Below are 21,073 nucleotides of genomic sequence, written 5' to 3'. Positions count from 1 at the left end.
TATACGAAATATGTTAATATCCTGACCCGAGGCATCAAAGGTCGATGGAGGTGACACCAAATTAGCATTTGAATGCTACTATGCATTGCATTATTGACAAAGTATGAAAAAACGATTAATTTCAAAAAAGGCCTCTGATTCATTCTATGCAAAAACTGATATCAAGAACCAAAGAAAAATCGTCTAGAGTCCTGTTTTTCACCTTCCTGACAAACAAATTAGAGAAGATTTTATTCACAATTGTGTCTCACAAGTTAATAGCAAACAGCTCCTTAAAATTTTTAGAAAAATTCTTTCACTAGCGAGTTCCAAGCGTGGTTGAAAAAATTGTTCATTGGTTTTGAGCAAAGACTTCAAAACCTTCGGAAAAAAAAGAAAGCGAGTCGCAAATGTCTTAATTGGTTGAGTTATCATAGCAGGGTAAGACTAGAGTTAGGAAAATTAATTTGAAAATACGAAATCAGTAGTAATTATAGAAGAGCTGCACTATGATGGAACTGCACAGAGATAACAGGCTAAGACTAAAAAGTTTGAGTAATTACTTTCCCATGACCTTGGTCTTATACCAACCAGAGGTGTTACTAGCCAAAATATATTGTTTTTTTCTGGAGGGGGGATGAAAGCAATGAATTTTAACGACTGGCTTGTCATTTTCCTTGGCTAATTTTCGTGATATTACTATTAAAATTACTTCGCTACATGTATTTTGGAAAATAAACAGAATTACCATAATATCTTCTTTTTTCATTCTTTTTATTTGCCTTAATTTTCCTTTGGCTGTCCAACTTTACCAGCGGGGGTAATTATCCGAGGGGATTTTAGGGGGTGGGGGAAGGTGATTTGTCAGGGGGAGGTTCTGCGGAGGAGCCGAACCCCTTTAACTCATATCCTTGACGTCCCTTGCGACTCAAGTCCCTATATTTACCAAGCTGAAGCTTCAAAAGCGTGTTTCAGGCAATTTCCAAATTTGATTTAGACCCTATGGGTATGTAACTTATTAAAATATGATGTTTGCAATATTTAAAGAACCGTTAGAGTGTTAAAGTTGAAAGTACAAGGTAGTATGAGTGGTCTAGGTTCACATTTTTGTTTGTTGTGGGGGGGGGGGAAGGACACCTAAAAATCCAAATGTTTTAAAATAGCCAAACAAAATTGAAAGTCATTACAAAATTTATACAGATAATAAGAAAATGTTTTCTGAAGAGTCATAAAAAGAAAGCCCAAGACGTGAAGAAGATAAAAAGTCATCTCATAGTTCAAACCTAAAACGAATAGAAATGAATTTGTCTTTTCAGTAAAACGTTAGTTTTTCAACATTTCACAAAAAAAAAAGAAATATCCTGAGTCAGTTTATTTGGCCAAGTTTTACAGATATATGTTACATAACCTACAAAACAATAATCTTTGTTCATTTTAAGTTTTACTCATCTTTTTACTTCCACCAGAAAGCCCTCACTTTTTTAAAGTTAGCCTAATGTTCTTAAAAGAACACCATCTGTATATCTACAACAAGATTGCGCAAATGAAGTAAAATTGATAAAGATCGGACTAACCTGTTGCCCCGTAGGCGAAAACCGAGCAATTGTATCCATCAAGAACTGTTTGAACAAGGGGTTTGATTGAAGCCTCAAATACTTCTAAATTTGTCGAGTCCTCGGAAAACACATTATCAAACGCAAAATTCGCATTTCTTTTCTGTTTTTTATTCAAGTCCCTAAAAATATAGCAGAGGATACATCTCAGAAAATAAATTCTTAATTGCAAAGATTATTTTTAAATTTTATTGTTTGTCATGATTGGCCGAGTTGGCATTCAAAGCATTTATTGCAATTTGATATACTATTGAAGTAGAAATAAAAGCATTCAGTATCAACAAAAGTTCAGCTAAATGTAATTCTCACTACTTTATAACCCACTTAAACTAATAAGTTAAGTTAGTATTTTATCCTTGATTAAATATTCATGAAACTTTTATATTTGGCATGCTACCACAACAAGAATCCTATTTTTATGCAATAAACAAGCCCACCTGTTATTAACACCCCTTTTAATTTCTATTTCACTTCCACTATACAAATTTACTTCGTAATAAGAAGCAAAAGCTGAAGCTCGTTGAACGGAAGGGAGGAGGAACAATTCTGGGGATCAGAACTCCCCACAAAAAAGCTGGAAATTTTGGCAGATTCCTTCTTATTGAAAATTGAATACCGATGAGTCCTATTCCTCACCAGAAAAATAAAATGGTGGTGATCAAGGTAAGAAGAGATATGCAGCTCAAACATTCGTCAATAGCTACCGTATTTTTGTCATTGATTGTTTAGTTCAGCCAAACGACACTAAAAATGTCTTTTGGAAGAAGCTATATGAATTGAATAGAGCGGCAATATATATATATATATATATATATATATATATATATATATATATATATATGCAATACAATGTATAATGCCATCAATTCCAAATATTTCAGTACGTACTTCCCAAATTCTAACTATCAGTTACAACCTAAGTACAATGCTAAATATCAACTCCAACTACCAACTCTTATGGAACTTCTTGATGCATGGCTTAATGAAACAACATTAATGTTAGCAAAATTGATTCCTTGACTTTAGCGAAGGCTGAAAAGGTGTCCAGCATGCAAAATACAGTATTTCATTTGTATTTTCTACTAATGCAAAGCAAAAATCTAGTTACATCAAGAAGTCTAGCACGTCCTAGCACGTCCAGATGCACCGAACTCGCCAAAATACTAGAAATCCCCCCAAACTCCCCCAAAAAGAGCGGGTCCGGTCCGCTTATGTCAATCAAGCATCTAGGACTTGTCCTTATTCTCCCCACTAAATTTCATCCCGATCTCTCCGCTCTAAGCGCTTCCCAAGATTTTCGGTTTCCCCCTCCAGCTCCCCCCAATGTCAATGGATCTGGTCTAGATCCAAAATAAGAGCTGTGAGACACGAGGTCCTTCTAAATATCAAATTTCATCAAGGTCTAATCACCCGTTTGTAAGTTAGAAATACCTCATTTTTTCAATTTTTCCGAATTAACCATCTTTCCACTCCCCCCTTCCCAGATGGTCGAACCTGGGAAGCGACTATTTCTGATTTAATCTGGTCCGGTCCTTGATACGCCTGCCAGCTTTCAGCGATCGCTATACTGATCACGTATCTAGTTTCGGATCTTCTTCATGTAAAAATTGGAAGGTCCAGGATTCAAAGCTGAGATCTCTCGCACCCTAAGCGAGAATCATATCACTAGAATAGCAAGCCAGACTTAAGAACAACAATCATTTGTTTCATCGGCAAATAAAATTCTTCTCAATTGTCTCTTTCGGTTGCTCCCTCCCCCCAGATGGTCGAATCGTGGAAGCGACTATTTCTAATTTAATTTGATATAGTCCCTGATACGCCAGCCAACTTTCATCATCCTAGCTTATCTGGAAGTGCCCGAACTAGCAAAATCGAGACGACAGACAGACAGACAGACTGACGGACAGAAGCTGCGATCGCTATATGTCACTTGGTAAATACCAAGTGCCATAAAAACCAACAACAAGGAAAGCAGGCACTGGAAAAAAGAGAAGTTGTGGAGACTGATACGGGGTTGTACTCATACAAATCTGCCGAAAGTATATGAGCCAAACAGAAGGCTCACCTATAAACTCCATTTTTTAATTTGGTAAGATTTTATAGTCAAATCAATAGCTTGACTTTTAACATCATATGATAAATAGTATATTAGGTACCAGCCAGGATTAAAAGGAAAACTAAAAGTGATAGTAAAAGCGACAAAACCCCTTTGGCCTTCGAATAGAAAATAATAACTTTAAGATACCAATTTGATTGAGCTTAACTAGGATGTGTATAAATACACATGCTTCACATTCCAACACTAGAGACGCCATGGCTTGATTTATTTTTTTTTCAGCAGTTAATTGGTGTAGCAAATTGATTCAACAATGCAGCCGATCTTCTTTTGAATTTCTTCTGCTGTTCGTCTATTGAAATTAAACTTGACTGGTAAGAACAGTTCTGTAATCATGTTTGGTTTTAAGATCGAATCACATAAATTTTAAATCCATTAAATTTGTTTTATGCAATTTTGACTTTTTTCCAACCCCGACAGTCCTAATTACGACTATGCAACCATTCTAATTCTATATTAAAGATCTTAAGCTCAATTGAGCAACACAAGCAGAAGAAAAATCCAAATAAGATTACACACCTGAATCCATTTTGTTTTACTCCATGAAAGAAGAATCCTTCTTCTTCCTCATGAGGGTCAAACACAAGTTGAGATTCGCTGACAGGTCTAACAACCAACTTTTCGTTCCGGTTCACTGGACGGATTCGTACGACTACTTTCATATTCCCCCTGGCCTGCCGAACAACTGCTTTTAGCGGAACTAATGAAGGCGTAGTGGAAGCACCTGTTTTAATCTTAGGTTTTCCACCTCCTGATAATCGTCTGTTCTTTGTAATTCTGGTCATTTTCAACAAGACACCTGCAAATATTAGAGTTAATATCAAAACATACAAAATCACAAACATAATATAATTTCACTATATAATAATAAAATGAAGATTGGAAAGAACAAGTTATAATTCTAAAATTAAAATGTCCGACTTGAGCCCCTCCTGTAGCTACTTAGACTGATAAATATGGAATAAGAAAAGCTGCCAGTTGAACATTTTCCAGTGTCAACTTATTGGTGCTGTATAGTTTTTGTTTCTTATTATGAAAGGCCTACGCCAAATGGCAGAACAATTACTTGAAAAAGATTAACTGGAATTCTATGTCTTGTTATGTGTTAATGGTCTAGACACAAGTCAAATTTGTGCCCCCACCCTCTATAGTCACACTTGTGAATAAAAACAAGGTTATGGCCATATTGCCAACAATGTACCCCATGAGTAATTTTGTGAGTTGAAAATGTTTAACTTTCAAGCATGAAATTTCTGATAGAATAACAACACCAAAGAATAAAGGCATAATTATTTAAAATTAGAAAATATGGAAGCTTGGAACGTCAGTTTTCCTATCACTATGACAAACTTGAAAAAAATATAAAAAACATAACATTAGTATACAATAATTGGAAACAAACTGGCACCGATACTGGCTATTTAGACCAATTTCTCGCCATTTCGAGTTTCTGCTTAAATAATACACTTTCAATTTAGTAATGTTAATTATTAATTAATTCATATCAATTATAAACACAACGCCTTTTTTTAAAACAAAATTAACAAAGAAACTCGGCGCTCAGATATATGTAGAGCTACCAATCGGTCTCACAGAAATAATTCAACTCAGCTCACTGTCAGCGCCTTAGTTCGCAGCAATTTCACTTGCACAAAGGAAGTGGGTAACAGGGATGAAGTTAAACAAAACAGAAAGAAAATAATTTCCTTCGTCATAAAAGACAATTTTTTTCAAATTTCTTTTCTTGGCTTACGAATCAATGATAATATTTATGTATCTAGTTTGGCATATTATAACGTGAAAATTTCATCGTTATAGTTTCTTTTAGTTTTGCATATATTAGCTTTGTACAATATTTTTTTTCAACAATTCTATTAAATCCCTTTTCTTGTATTCTTGAACCGCGAAAAGTACTCAACATATGTCACTCCAATAGATTTCAGTGATAAATATGTTATTCTAGGGCAATAACTCGGATCATCCTATGGGGGGGGGGAGGATCGTCACAAAATAAGAAACCTAGTGGTGCTAGTTTTATTTCATTAACCTATTTCCTACGATGGAGCTGCTAATAAATCCTGTTACCCAATGTTCAACTTTTAAGCATATAATTTGTAATTGCCTAATCAAGAGCAAAAACTTGGGTCTAAGGCGCAGTTTGTTATATTAGAAAAGATGAAAACTTGGAACGGCAGTTTTTCCGAGATAGAATCTCGAAATTTGCCGCCTCTGCAGTAGCCTACAAATCGGTAACAGTTTAGGAGAGCAGATCTCCTTAAGGGAACACTTTAATGAAATAGATATAGTTCCATTGGATTCCTTTTTTATGCCCTTCTTCAGCATAATAGTCATCGCCCTCATAATGCATCTCCTCCCTAGATGGTCTCGCATATAACTCTGATAATATATTTCTCTGTTAATGAATCTATTTATACATTATAACGGGTTTTCTGCAATCAAAACCCAATTTTTGTCTGCGATTAAATGCAACATTTACGAAAAAACTAATTGAAACAATTTGAAGTGTGGATGATAATGGAAGGAAACCATATAATCTGATTGAGAGAAACATACTGGGTATTATAAAGTTATAATTTCATTGTTTTAGTGTTTTCCTCTGACTTTTTTTATATGTTCCTGGGGCTATACCAAGAACCATCAGGGAGGAATGCATTGTCAGGGTAACAAATAGTAATATTGAAATGGAGAATAAAGTAAGGAATCTAATGGGGCGTTTGTGTGTTATACACCACTCACTCAATTGCTTCATTTCTTAGAACCTGTTTCATTGACTCTTAATCCTAATGAAATATAAAAAAAATGAAGAAAATATAATACTGTAGAAACAAATTTGGGCTATATATTTGCACATTTGGGGGGAGGGCGGTGGAAAGTATAACGAAGTAGATCTACATTCAAAACGAGTTAGGTACAATTATTCTGCAAATCATACAATAAGAATGGTTATCTAACTTCAAACTGTCCAAATACTCCCCCCCCCCCGAAAAAAAATATAGATGTCCCATCTATTCTGTCACTTGTCTTTCTTTTGTCCCACGCTAAGCTGAAAGAAACTAACGAAGAAACCGGTTTGTTCTCAAGTTTTAGACAGCGTAAACTTGAGTGTGTGGCATAAAATACACAGGTACCTCTAATGGCACTACTTGTATTTTTCTAAGAAATTTTCTTCGGAAGAGCTGCTCTCCTAGACCTACAAACCTGATGTTAAAATCAAGTAAGCACCAATGTCATGCATAAATTTTGGCTTTTTTTTACTGAAAGATGTGACTGTGGTATGGATTAGGCATCATGGACAAAGGGAAAGATTCAGTAACACTTTCCTATCCGTTATAAACAGGTAAAAGTCCTGAATTTATCTGATTAAATTTATGTAAGGTAATAAATAAAATAAAAAGTTTTTTTATTTTGAAAATAAAAAAAGTTTTTTTTTTTAACTAGAAGTAAGGAGCGACATTAAAACTTAAAACGAACGAAAATTATTCCATATGAATGGGGCTATCCTCTCCTCAACGACCCGCTCTTTACGCTAATTTTTTTTTTATAAAGTAGATTTGTGGGAAAGAGTCAAACTTTAGCGTAAAGAGCGGGGCGTTGAGGAGGGGACAGCACATTTCATATGCGGTCTAATTTCTGTTCGTTTTAAATTTTAATGTCACTCCTTACTTCGTTTTCATTTCTGTTCCTTTTAATTTTTGATGTCACTCCTTACTTTCAGTTAAAAAAAAACTTGTTTTTCTTATTTAATTTCTGAACGTTTTTGAAATAATACAGGTTTTGATTTTGGCTCACCGTACACGAACAATTAAAACGAAATTTGCATATTCATTTTACTTTTTTTTGGCTAAATGACTTTCTCAAGGTTCTGATCGGACGATTTTGAGAAAAAACGGTAAGGGAGGGGGCCTAGTTGTCCCCAATTTTTTTGGTTACTTAAAAAGGCCACTAGAACTTTTAATTTTATTTACGAACGTTTTTATTTGTAATAAATATACGTAACGTACAAATTAACTTATGTAACGAACTTCTATATTCGTATATTTTTATTGCGTATATGAGGGGGTTCTCCCCCTCGTCAATACCTCGCTCTTTACACTAAAGTTCAAATTTTGTTCCAATTCTTTAAGAATGACCCTGAATCACAAAGGCTGTTTAATTAGAATAAATAGCTCTTTTGAAATTACTAAAAATACTTTAGCGTAAGGAGTGAGGTACTGAGGAGGGTACGAACCACCTCATACATGCAATAAGTTCTGTTCGTTTTAAGTTTTAATGCTGCTCCTTACTTTCAGCTGAAATTTTTTTTTTTTCATATTTAATTTCTCATAGTTTTTTTTTAATAATCCAGGAAAATCCAGCGCGCCCTTCAAGTAAATTATATTCCCCCGTTATAAACTCCTCCATGAAAAGATCCTCTCTCGCAACCCCCTCCTCCTGACCCCCCCCCCCCCACCAGAAAAATTCCTCCATGAAAACGTCTGTATACTTCCCAATAACCAATGCTATATGAAAACAATGGGCAAAGTTCATAACTTGCAGCCCTTCCCCCGAAGACTGTGGGAGGTTAAGTCGTCCTCAAAGGCATAGTTATTAGGTGTTTCGACTATGCTGAACAAAACGACTATCTCAAAATTTTGATCCGGTGACTTTGGAAAAAAATGAGCGTGGGAGAGGGCCTGGTTGCCCTCCAATTTTTTTTGTCACTTAAAAAGAGCACTGGAAATTTTAATTTTCGTTAGGATAAGCCCTCTTACGACATTCTAGGACCACCAGGTTGACACCATCACCCCTGGAAAAAGAAATAATAAAAAATAAACCTGCATTTGTGATCACGCAAAACACGCAAAAAATACAAATCTCCACTTTTTTCAGATAGGAGCTTGGAACCTCTACAGTAGGGTTTTCTGATACGCCGAATTTGATGGTGTGATTTTCATTAAGATTGTATGACTTTTAGGGGGCGTTTCGCCCTTTTTTCGAAAATAAGGCAAATTTCCTCAGGCTCGTAACCTTTGGTGGGTAAAACTAAATTTGATGAAACTTATATATTTAAAATCAGCATAAATATCCGATTCTTTTGGCGTATATATTGGTATCAAAATTCCGTTTTTTTTAGAGTTTCTGTTACTACTGAGCCGGGTCGCTCCTTACTGAAGTTCGTTGCCACGAACTGTTTGAAAATTCAAGTTTACGGGCTTTTTGCTACCTTGGAAAGTATTTGAGTTAGGTGAATGAAACTTGCAGAATGCATTCATATTTTTAAAAATCTCCAGGGACGATATTTTGTAGCATCTACCTCCATTCATCCCTCCTGGGGATACTGACTTTTGATGACCATTAACAAACTAGTTATTAAAGTGAAACCTAGCAAAATAAATATTCTGCTCGAATGAAGCACTAGAAAAGTGTTTTGATCCTCATACCTTTGCTCAATCCCAATTTATAAGATTTTAAAGACTTGACGTGGCTTAAAATTCCATCACGATAACAGGGATTGCATTTTTCAAAAAGCTTCAGCCAATAAAAAAGAGACTGAAAACTCAAAATTAAGGTAAAACATTTTTGTCAAAATTTAGTCATATATGCAATCTTGCAAGCTCTAGAAATAAGACAAGGATAGACATAGACGCTGGCAATGCTTTCCCAGTGTGTATTTTGGAACCCGGAGTCGTTCCTCAAGGTTTCATTCACCTAAGTTAATTACCTTCAAAAATAACAGTAAGCTCCTAAACTGGAATTTATATTCATTATATCCAGGGTCAGGAAGGGGCGGCAAGCGCGTTGGGCAGCACAACCGAGGGGCGCCAAAATAAGCTTAAATTATAATATTTTTGGGCACAAATTATAATATTTACAGTGTTGTTGGTGCTACATGAGGCGCCACAGTCTACTTTACCCCCATCCCCTTAAAGAGATCTTAAATCCAGCTCTGGTAATATTCCAGTCAACAGAAAAAGAATAGGAAAAACATTCGACTACATACTCTTAGCTGCACAAGTCGCTAATGTCCACAAAAAGAAAACAAATCCTCTCCAGTACTTGAGAGAAATCCAACAGCTAGGCTATATCATATGAAATTACAATAAGTATGACATCCATTATTCATTATCCATTACTAACTATAAGTACATCTGATCTAATGGCCTGACGAAAGAATTTAAACGAAAATAATTTTGCCAACCCAGATTGAACATTTCCTTTGGGAATTGCATCATAAAATGACAGAAGTTCTATATCGGGCTGCCAATTTTTAAGAAATAACGTTCACCAGGTGGCACATACCAAGCATGATGGAATTGTACGGCACACATGGCACTCCAAAATGTACACTAGGTAGCGGAAATTGGGCGACCCCTCGAAGTTCTGAGTAAACTATCATTATATTTAATCACCTGGGACACGAACAGAAATTATTCCGTATATGAAAGAGGTTGTCCCCTCCTCAACGCCTCGCTCTTTCCGCTAAAGTTTTTACTGTTTTAAAAAGTAGAGTTGTGAGGAAGAGTCACACTTTAGTGTAAAGAGCGAGGCGTTGAGGAGGGGACCTTTCATATACGGAATAATTTCTGTTCGTTTTAAGTTTTAATTTTGCTCCTTACTTGCAGTTAAAAAACTTTTTTAAAACGTTTTTTTTTTATTTAATATAAGTTAAGAATACAAGTTTTTACTTAACCTTTACTCTAATAACTTAGTTTTGCATTAATTCATTAGTATTGGCATTAATTTATAAAAAAAATTCTTTTCGTTTTCTTTTTTGGCATGAAAGGTTTTTTTTCCATATACGATAAATACAACAAAATTTGAAGCAAAGTTTTGAATGTAAATAATCACACCATTAGGCTTATGTATATGATAACTTATTCAAGGTGCTAACAATCAACCACCACCACAAGAAAAGACAAAAAAAACACACACAAAAAAGTGCATATTACAAACGTGAGTATTTTTGGGGTATCAAATTGGAACATTTTGCTTTTGAAGTTTGTTACCTGTACAGTACCCCCTCTCATGACTGCAAATCGTAAGATGACAAAATACAAACCGTTCGATCTTGTCCTAGCATCATTTCAGGGATACCCCTTATGGCCATCAGTAGTTATTAAAACCACCAAAGACCAGAAAAATCAAGCTAGATATCTAGTCTTTTGCTATTGCACCCACTCTGAGCATAATATAAGTGAAACACATTTCCGCAACTGGAATGACCACTTTAAAGAAGCTTGTACAAGGACAGATAAAGATGTAAATACAGCTTTTGAAAAGCAGCACTTATTCCCTGGTATTTTCAAGACTCTAAATTAGAAAACAGGGTTGGCCAACTTGAGCAGGATACCAAACTTGATACCCTAATTTTCTACGGTGTGAAACCAAGCCCCAATATGGAATTAATAGAAAATCTTAATGAACCTCTTTAAGGTTTATCAGTTCCGTTTGCTTGCTACTCAAACTGAGAATGTGAAAATCGCCCTGTTCTGGTAAAATTTTCAAGCTGTGATATTGCTCGAAAAGTGTTTACAGCAAAAAGTAAGTTGGCAAAGTCAGGTGTATTTATTTCTGAAAACCTAACTAAAAAGCGTCGCGGTCTATTAAACAGGCTCGTAGCAAACCAAGAAGTGTTTGGTCATGGATCATGGACAAGTTGTAGCCAAAGTTCCAGGTGAAACTCGTATACGTAAAATAAACTATTTGTATGAATGTATTAGTACGTGACTTGTTAATATTTTTCTTGATTTATAAATGCCTTCCTCATGTCATTACTTTTCGTTATTTTCACAATTTCTTTTTCATTTCGTTTCATTTTTTGTTTTATTTTTTTCTTCCTGTGCTCATGGTTCATCCCAATAATACCTGCTGTTATTAATTATTTATGTCTTTGTAATCCTTTGGCAAGTTTTTCTTTGTAAGAGATTTAAGTAAAGATTTCTTTTTGTTCATCCTGTGACTTAGATGGACTCCAAGTAAAACCTGCTTTTGTCAATATTTTAAGCCGTGAGAGGCACCATTGCGAGCTCGAAAATAATCCTTTTGATGTAATTAGTATTGTAAATAATTCTGTGGGTAAGACTAATCAAAACCTGATTAATAAAAACCCTATTTGTAATGTAGAATATGTTTCGGATTTGGGGGGAGAGGAGGTTACCAAAGGAAATTATTCCCTGACTGTACTTCAGCTTAATATTCAGGATTTCGCCTCGTCAATGGATAATTTAGGACAAATTGTTTCGGATGGACAGCCTGAAGTTGTTGGTTTATGCGACACGTTTTTGGAATCTGGCAATGAAATTCTATTGGATATCCATGGTTACACAATAGGACATATAAACCTCTGCAAGATGGTTAAAGAAAGTCCTGCCATGTGTATATCTAGTAATTTGCATTACTGCTTGCGGGATGACTTATCAAGGAATTTTTTTTAGTCACAATTTATAGAAATTATATCTAATGGTATTGACCTAATCATAGGTCATATTTATCGTTCTCCTAGTGGTGCGGTTTCGTTGTTTCTTCGGAATCTTGAGGAAATACTTGACATAATATTGAAACGTCCGTGTCAGTTAATCATAATGGGTGACTTTAATATAAATTTGATGGATTCGAATTCTTCGGCTTCAGTTGATTTTCTTTCAACCATGCTTGCCGCAGGAACTCTACCGGCTACATCAATCCCCACACGAGTAACTAATGTTACAACTTCTTTGATTGACAATATATTCTCTATGCTTAGCTTGAAGGAAAACTCAATTGGTTTGTGATATCTCCATCATTTTCCAATATATTCTCGGTCCAGCTTTAAACAGGGAAAGAACTAGATCTACATTGCATGGACAACGTGAGGTGTTGCGGCAACCTTTGTTCGGCTTCGCCAAGTAAAGTGTTGCGAGAGCAACACTTTCATTTTGTTTCCTCGCTTCGGTTAAACGCTGAAGTTGTTAATCTGTAAGGATCTTAAAATAAATACTAGGTACACCAACTTGCAATAGTTGCAAACCACTCATTGCAACTGGCAAAAGTCGCAAACCCCTCATCGGGGTTTAGTACAAATAATATTTGTACTAAATAATAGGTACACCAACTAGCAAAAGTTGCGAACTTCTAATTTTTTTTAGCAATGAGAGAACTTTTAAAGTTTAAGAGGTACATCTGATAGCCTACCATTTCTCTACCACAATTCCAAGTGAGAAAAACCGAATGATAAACTCAGCTGAAATCATGGGTAGAAACAATAGGTGGCAGCACTTTCGGTCCCACTTTTTTATTTTTGTAATTTTTTCTATTTATCACTCAAAGAAGATATATTGGCTGTGGGGCCGGGTAACTGCCGCATATATTTAACACTTATAGATTTAGTCCATCTTCCATTTGAAACTGGTGCCTGCCTGCTCGCCTACTAGAACGGAGCTTTTCACTCGAAAGCAGAAACATGGTTTGATGAAACGAAAGCTTAACTGCATAACTTCAGATAGTTCTCTCTCACATAGGCTATAAAACTCCAAGTCACTTCACAGACTATAGGCTCTGGCTCAAGGAGAAGCAAAAACCATCCTTTTTGGCCCCAGGCAAGAGCTCACCAAAATGCAAAGTCATATTCATCAATTCGACCTAAGGTGCACACTTTCCGTAAAAACCGCAGAGGTTAGACTTTTACCACTTCCTAGGAATAAGCTGAAATCGGGCTGCTAGGAACAAAAAAAAAAAAAAAAAAAAAAAAAAAAAAAAAAAAAAAAAAAAAAAAAAAAAAAAAAAAAAAAAAAAAAAAAAAAAACGACAAAACCAAAATGTTGATCTCGCAACACAATAACCGGGCTCAAGTGTTTGATTCCTATTCTATTAGTTTTGGTGATTGGGTCTAAATTGGCGGAAAATTCGTGGAATTTTCTTGTTTATTTTAGTCCTTTCATGGAACCGTAAAAGAGGCTATTCTTAGCATTTGTAAAGTAGCATCTTTTAATTATAGGTTTAAAAAATAATATAAAATAATATTTATTTCAACAAAGTGGCTATCACAAGCCCAAAAGGGTCGAATTCGCACTTTAGTGTCAGTACAATATCATAAAATTGCAATCAATAAAAATTCAAACAATAAAAACTCGTAAAGTTAAAACAGGGAAAACAAATTTAAACAAAAGTCTAGCTAGCATGAATTACAAAATTCGCAATTGCAAAATAAACACTAAAACTATAAGATAAAAGTGGAGTGAGAAGGGGGGGGTATTGATCTAAAATTTCAACTATGTGAGGGATGAACGTTCTTCTATATCTTTCAGTGGAAACCCTTATTGGGGCAAGAAGAGGGATTTTTCTTGAAACAAAATATGGAGGGGCGAGTTCGAGGGGGTAAATGTTCACTAGGGAAAAGAGAAATAAGTACGAGGGTTATGAACGGCATTGTGGGCACAACGCAAAGAAATTTGTGCTCTCCTTTCCTTACGGGTGACTAGATTTGCTCTCCGAAGAAGGGGAGTGTAAGGCACTTTACCCTCATTGAAGATCAAACAGTTCGTGGTAACGAACTGTAGTAAGGAGCGACCCGGCTCAATAGTAACCAAAACTCTAAAAAATGGAATTTTGATATCAATAATTACATCAAAAGAATCGAATTTTAATGTTGATTTTAAATATGTAAGTTTAATCAAGTTTAGTCTTACCCATCAAAAGTTACGAGCCTGAGAAAATTTGCCTTATTTTAGAAAATAAGGGAAAACAACCCCTAAAAGTCATAGAAACGAAAATCACACCATCAGATTCAGCGGATCAGAGAGCCCTATTGTAGAAGTTTCAAGCTCCAATCTACAAAAATGTGGAATTTTGTGTTTTTTGCCAGAAGGCAGACCACGGATGCGTGTTTATTTGTTTTTTTGTGTGTGTTGTGTTTTTTTTTTTCCAGGGGTGATCGTATCGATCCAGTGATCCCAGAATCTTGCGAGAGGGCTCATTCTAAGGAAATGAAAATTTCTAGTGCCCTTTTTCAGTGACCAAAAAAATTGGAGGGCACCTAGGCCCCCTCCCACGCTAATTATTTTCCCAAAGTCACCAGATCAAAATTCTGAGATAGCCATTTTATTCAGCGCAGTCAAAAAACCTTATAACTATGTCTTTGGAGACAACTTACTCCCCCACAGTCCCCGTGGGAGGGGCCAAAAGTTACAAACTTTGACCAGTGCTTACATATAGTAATTTTTATTTGGAAGTGTACAGACGTTTTCAGGGGGATTTTAGGTTGGGGGAGGAGTTGAGAAGAGGGAGATATGTTGGGGGAACTGTCCTTGGAGGAATTTGTCATGGGGGAAGAAAATTTTCATAAAGGGAGCGCAGGATTATCTAGCATTATTTAAACAAATACAATGAAAAAATAAATATGAAAAAGTTTTTTCAACTGAAAGTAAGGAGAAGCATTAAAATTTAAAACGAACAGAAATTATTACGCATATGATGGGCTCACATCCCCCTAATACCTCGCTCTTTTTAAAGCTAAAGTATTTTTAGTAATTTCAACTATTTATTCTACGGCTTTTGTGATTCAGGGGTCATTCTTAAGAAATTGGAACAAAATTTAAGCTTTAGTGTAAAGAGCGAGGTTCTGACGAGGGGGTGAACCTCTTCGTATACGTAATAAAAACATGAGAATACAGAAACTGGCTACGTAAGCTAATTTGTAAGTTACGTATATCTTTTACTAATAAAACATTCGTAAAAAAAATTAAAAGTTCTAGTTGCCTTTTTAAGTAACCAAAAATCGGAGGGCAACTAGGCCTCCTCTCCCGCTCCTTTTTTCTCAAAATCATTCGATCAAAACTATGAGAAAGCCATTTAGCAAAAAAAACAATATGCAAATTTCGTTTTAATTATTCATCTGCGGAGAGCCAAAATCAAAACATGCATTGATTTAAAAACGTTCAGAAATTAAATAAAAAAAAACAAGTTTTTTTTAACGGAAAGTAAGGAGCGACATTCAAACTTAAAACGAACAGAAATTACTTCGTATATGTCAGGAGATGCTTCCTCATCAACGCCCAGCTCTTTACGCTAAAGTTTTTTACTGTTTTAAAAAGTAGAGTTAAGAGAAAGAGTCAAACTTTAACGTAAAGAGCGGGACGTTGATGAGGAAGCATCTCCTTTCACATACGAAGTAATTTCTGTTCGTTTTAAGTTCCAATGTCGCTCCTTACTTTCCGTTTTTTTTATTTGATAACTCTTAGGCATTTTTTTGAACCGCCTCTATTCTGTCCGACAATTCACTGGAAATGCCAGGATGCCAAACAGGAAAAGCGGATTCGAGGGTAGGACGTACAAAAGAGAGAAAAATCCTCAAACAATGCGATTTAGGATATTTAAATTTATTAAGGAGTTTGAGGAGAAAGAAATGAAGTATTTGTACCTTTTAAGAAATCATTAACGTGCCGATCCCATTATAAGTCGCTTGAGATGTAACACCCCGTAATTTCATAGTTTTAACAGACGTTTCAGAGGGGATAGGACAGGAGAAAGAAGGGAAAGTTTTTAGGAAACTAACTGTTAAAACTATTGACTTTAAGGGTTGACTCTCATATCAATAGCAACAGCTTCATCTGATATTGATTCCAAGATGTCCATTGGGTTATTTTTTAGATTTTCGAAACATATTTCTAAGACAGTTAAATCGTCAACGAATTTCCATCTATCCGGGTAAGAAATAAAATTGGGCCTAAGAGGTTCCCTAGGGCATACCATTATAAATTGAGAGGGGATCAGAGTATATATTCAGGTGTTTGACGACCTACGTTCTATGAGAAAGGAAGGACGAAATTATTCTTATTAAACAGGGGTTAGCTTTTTTACTAATGTATTGTGGCTAATTAAATCAAAAGCATTTTGTAAGTCAACTGGGATAACATTGAACCAGGTATTGGGTTTTTTTCAAGTTTGTTACATATAGTGTCCAAAAGGTGAACAAGATAGTGTGTGACAGAGGTAGAGCGCAAATTTCCGAATTGCCTTTGGTCAACATTTGGGATTATTTTTACTTTCAATCAATCAGCTAAAACGCTTTCATATAACTAGGAAAAACCGGAGTAAGAGTAATGGGCCGGACACCAGCAAAATCTTGTTTACTACCCTTCTTTTTACGGGAGTAATAAAACTTAATTTCCAACTATCAGGGAACTTACCAGTAGAGGTAATTTCATTAAAAAGTACGGACAAAGGTTCTGAACGAATGCCTGCTAAGGCTTTAATTAGTACGATTGGGATGTCTAGTGGACAGGTGCTACACTTTTTAATGTTTTTAATTTTTGCCTCAACATCCAAGGCCAAAATAACAGGGAAATTGGGAGAGCGCAGATCATAAGCAGTATTAATAGAGACGGGAAGGAGGCTTTGAACTATGGAGGAAATAAATTTATTCAGACCACTGGTAGTACAAGGGGCTCTTCTTGTAAATGGAAATCTATATTATTATGTGTGTTCCCAATTTTTTTTTTTTTTTTTTTTACTTTTGTACCACTGTTTTGGCTTAGTAGAAAATAGATCCTTGACTTTACATTTGTAATACCCAGAAGCAGATTTACGTATTTCTTTTTTTATATGTTTACGCAGTTAGCTTCAGATGTTTTACCAGTCTGAAATCGATTATTTTTAAACCTAATTAGCTTTTTTAACTGACTAGTAATGTAAGGTTTGTCATTAGAACACGATTTTACTCTTTTTTTTTGGCTCATGAAAGGATTCTAAGTATTTGGTTTTCATCAGATTTTGGAAGTAAGACACTTTAACATTAATGTCATTATTCCCCTTAAGAGCTGGCCAGTTTTAACTAGTAATCCAAGAACCAAACTCAAAGAGGCCTTCATTGGAAATTGGATGATGTATGATTAAAGTTGGAAAGAGCCTTCATTAATAAACAAAAATGGTAGCTTCCTCCTAAAGGAGGCAAAGGAACAGGTGAGATATGGAAAGTATGCATATTCGTGCAACTCTGACCAAGAGTAGTATTTCCTTTTGTTGTTGGTCTTTATGGTACTTGGTATCTACCAAGTGACATATAGCGATCGCAAATTCTGTCGGTCTGTCTGTCCCGGTTTTGCTACTTTAGGCACTTCCAGGTAAGCTAGGACGGTTAATTTTGTCAGACGTACCAGGAACCAGACCAGATTAAATTAGAAATTATCGTTTCCCCGATTCGACCACCTGAGGGGGGGGGGAGTGGGAGGACGGTTAAATCGGAAAATTAGAAAAAATGAGGCATTTTTAACTTACGAACGGGAGATTGGATCTTAATGAAATTTGATGTTTGGAAGGATATCGTGTCTCAGAGCTCTTATTTTAAATCCCGACTGAACCTGGTGACATTGCGGGGATTTGGGGAGGGACCTAAAATCTCGGAAAATGCTTAGAGTGGAGGGATCAGGATGATACTTGGTGGGAAAAATAATCATAAATCCTAGATACGTGATTGACATAACCGGAACGAATCCGCTCTCTTTGAGGGAGTTGGGGGGGAGGTTAATCCTGAAAAATTAGAAAAAATGAGGTAGTTTTAACTTAAGAAGGAGTGATTGGATCTTAATGAAATTTGATATTTGGAAGGATATCGTGTCTCAGAGCTCTTATTTTAAATCCCGACCGGATCCGGTGACATTGGGGGAGTTGGGGGGGGGGGGCTAAAATCTTGGAAAACGCTTAGAGTGGAGGAATCGGGATGAAACTTGGTGGGAAAAATAAGCACAAGTCCTAGATATGTGATTGACATAACCGGAACGGATCCTCTCTCTTTGGGGGAGTAGGGGGGGGGGGTAATTCTAAAAAATAGAAAAATGAGGTATTTTTAACTTATGAAGGAGTGATCGGATTTTAATGAAATTTCATATTTAGAAGGACCTCATAACTCAGGTCCTTATTCTAAATCTCGACCGGATCCAGTGTCAATGAGAGGGGGGGACCGGAAATCTTGGAAAACGCTTAAAGCAGAGAGATCAGGATGAAACTTGGTGGGAAGAATAAACACAAGTCCAAGATATGTGACGTAAATAACCTAACCGAATCCGCTCTCTTTGGTGGTGTTGGGGGGGAGTAATTCGGAAAAATTAGAAAAAATGAGGTATTTGTAACTTACGAACGGGTGGTGTGATCTTAATGAAATTTGATCTTTAAAAGGATATTGTGCTTTAGAACTCTCATTTTAAATCCCGACCAAATCTGGTGACATTGGGGGGAGCTGGACGGGGAGACCGGAATTCTTGGAAACTGGAAATCTTGGAAAACGCTTAGAGTGAAGAGATCGGGATGAAACTTGATGGGAAGAATAAGCACAAATTATAAACATGTGATTGACATAATTGGAACGGATCTGTTCTCTTTAGGCGAGCAGGGGGTTGTTGATATGGACAAATTAAAACAAAATTTGGTATTTTAGCTTAAGAACGGGTAACCAGACCTTATTGAATATTAATATTTAGAAGGAACTCATGTCTCAGAGCTCTTATTTCAAATCCCGACCAGATCTGTTGACATTGGAGGGAGTTGGAGGGGGAAACCGGAAATCTTGGAAAACGCTTATAAATGTCGTGGATACGTGATTGACGTAACCGGACTGGATCCGCTCTCTTTGGGGGAGTTAGGGGGTGGGGTTCAGTGCTTTGGCGAGTTTGGTGCTTCTGGACGTGCTAGGACGATGAAAATTGGTAGGCATGTCAGGGAGCTGCACAAATTGACTTAAAAAACGATAAAGTCGTTTTCCCAGATTCGACCATCTGGGGGGCTGAAGGGAGAGGAAAAATTAGAAAAAATGAGGTATTTTTAACTTACGAGTGGGTGACCGGATCAATGAATTTTGATTCTTAGAAGGACCTCGAGACTCAGAGCTCTTATTTTAAATCCCGACCGGTATTAAGCTTCTGATTTTTCTTTTAGAGCAATCTATTTATTCTTAGAATTTTGCCAGAGCTTATACCATATGAGCTCTTCCAACCTCGTCACAAGTTCCATATGAGCCCTTAGCTCTTGTTTTACTATTTGTTTTAAATTTGGGGAACTACAAAGGGAATTCAACTTTAGGTCATTAGCATTACCTACTAAGAAAATTCCGGCGTCTGGGAATTTGCATAGGACAAATTCGGCACTACTGTGTAGTTGCTGGAAAAGCAGCTGTCTTTGTGCAGCGTTTTGATTTGGGGAAAAAACAAAAACAGCAAAAAACAATCAAATTAAAAGGGCGAGGCAAAACTTTGGGTCTCAAACTTACCCAAATGATTTCATCGTAATCTGAAAGGTTGTGAATATGAATTAATTTGGGGAAGAGATAGTTTTCTACAGATAATAATATTCCGCCTCCCTTTTTACCTAGGGGGTGGTCATGAGGACGAGGTTTTACGAATTGGGAGTAGTTATTGATTTTTAAAAGGTTAAGGTTCTGTGCCTGGACCTTTGTTACAGCAATTATATCAATTTTGTGTAATTGGGAGAGGACCTCTAGTTCGGTCAATTTGTCGAAATTCAGGCTTTCAGCGTTCGTAACAAGGAACTTAGGAAAAGTAAAACGGTTACTAAAGGGAGCAGTAGTTTGTTTGCTAATTGTAGGAGCCGGAAGGGAGTAAGAGGAGCGTGGGCCTGGGGAAGGAGAGCACTCTTTTTCAACGGGGATATTACTAGCTTGGCTGGGAATCACAGCGGAATGGAAATGATCTGTTCAACGGCTTTTAATTGCCATGGTGAGAGTGCTGATTCAAGTCTGTCAAGAAATTGTTGGTTTGCGGCAGAGTAGGGAGGGTAATGGGCAGCATACTGTAAGGGGTGAGAAAACAGGACTTCTGTATGCGGGGAGGGGAGGAGGTAACAAGGGGTAAGGAGGGGAGTTCGTAATCGGGAAGGGTTTATTAATTGTTGAGCTGAAAATGCAGGGGGATAAGACTGGAACCCAACCCAGGGGAGGAGGGGTCACGAAGGCTTACAGGGCTGCCCTAAAAAGGTTGGGTTTTAAACCTACCCTCCGCCCCCTGATGATACATGAGCAAAATTACACGACTTAAAATGATCGCTGAACTTAGCAGAATTAAGTTGGCTTCTGGGCAGCCCAGTTTTGTGGAACCTACTACGAACCATAATGGGCAATTCAATTTCAGCTTTTGCACAGCCAAAGCACCTTCCATTTGAATATTTTTTTTTAATAAATATCAACATGGGGGTAATTACACAGATTATTTTTACAACGGCTACAAACATAAAATTTACAAATGTATAGATATTTGCAATTACTATCATTTGACATACATCTACTATCTAACAAGAGCTAAGAGCTCATATGGCACTTGTGACGAGGTAGGAAGAGCCAAGGGCTCACATGGTATGAGCTCTAATAAAATTCTAAGAATCAATA

At 36.4% G+C, this 21,073-nt stretch overlaps 1 protein-coding gene across 3 annotated transcripts in view; it reads right to left on the bottom strand.

Annotated features, from left to right (window-relative positions):
* The window catches only part of LOC136041674 (kinesin-like protein KIF18A), a 65,653-nt gene that overhangs the window by 35,539 nt on the left and 9,041 nt on the right, over positions 1-21,073 (bottom strand). For 2 of the 3 annotated variants that reach the window (XM_065726396.1, XM_065726404.1), the window contains exon 3: positions 1,554-1,714. In XM_065726396.1, the coding sequence (XP_065582468.1) occupies positions 1,554-1,714 (161 nt within the window). Of the gene's footprint in view, positions 1-1,553; positions 1,715-4,227; positions 4,508-9,709; positions 9,844-21,073 lie in introns of those variants that run through there. The other variant, XM_065726408.1, reaches the window with a different exon arrangement.

The sequence above is a fragment of the Artemia franciscana genome, chromosome 2, assembly GCF_032884065.1.
Source record: "Artemia franciscana chromosome 2, ASM3288406v1, whole genome shotgun sequence".
Taxonomy (NCBI): Eukaryota; Metazoa; Arthropoda; class Branchiopoda; order Anostraca; family Artemiidae; genus Artemia; species Artemia franciscana.
This window is presented reverse-complemented; position numbering and strand designations above follow the sequence as displayed.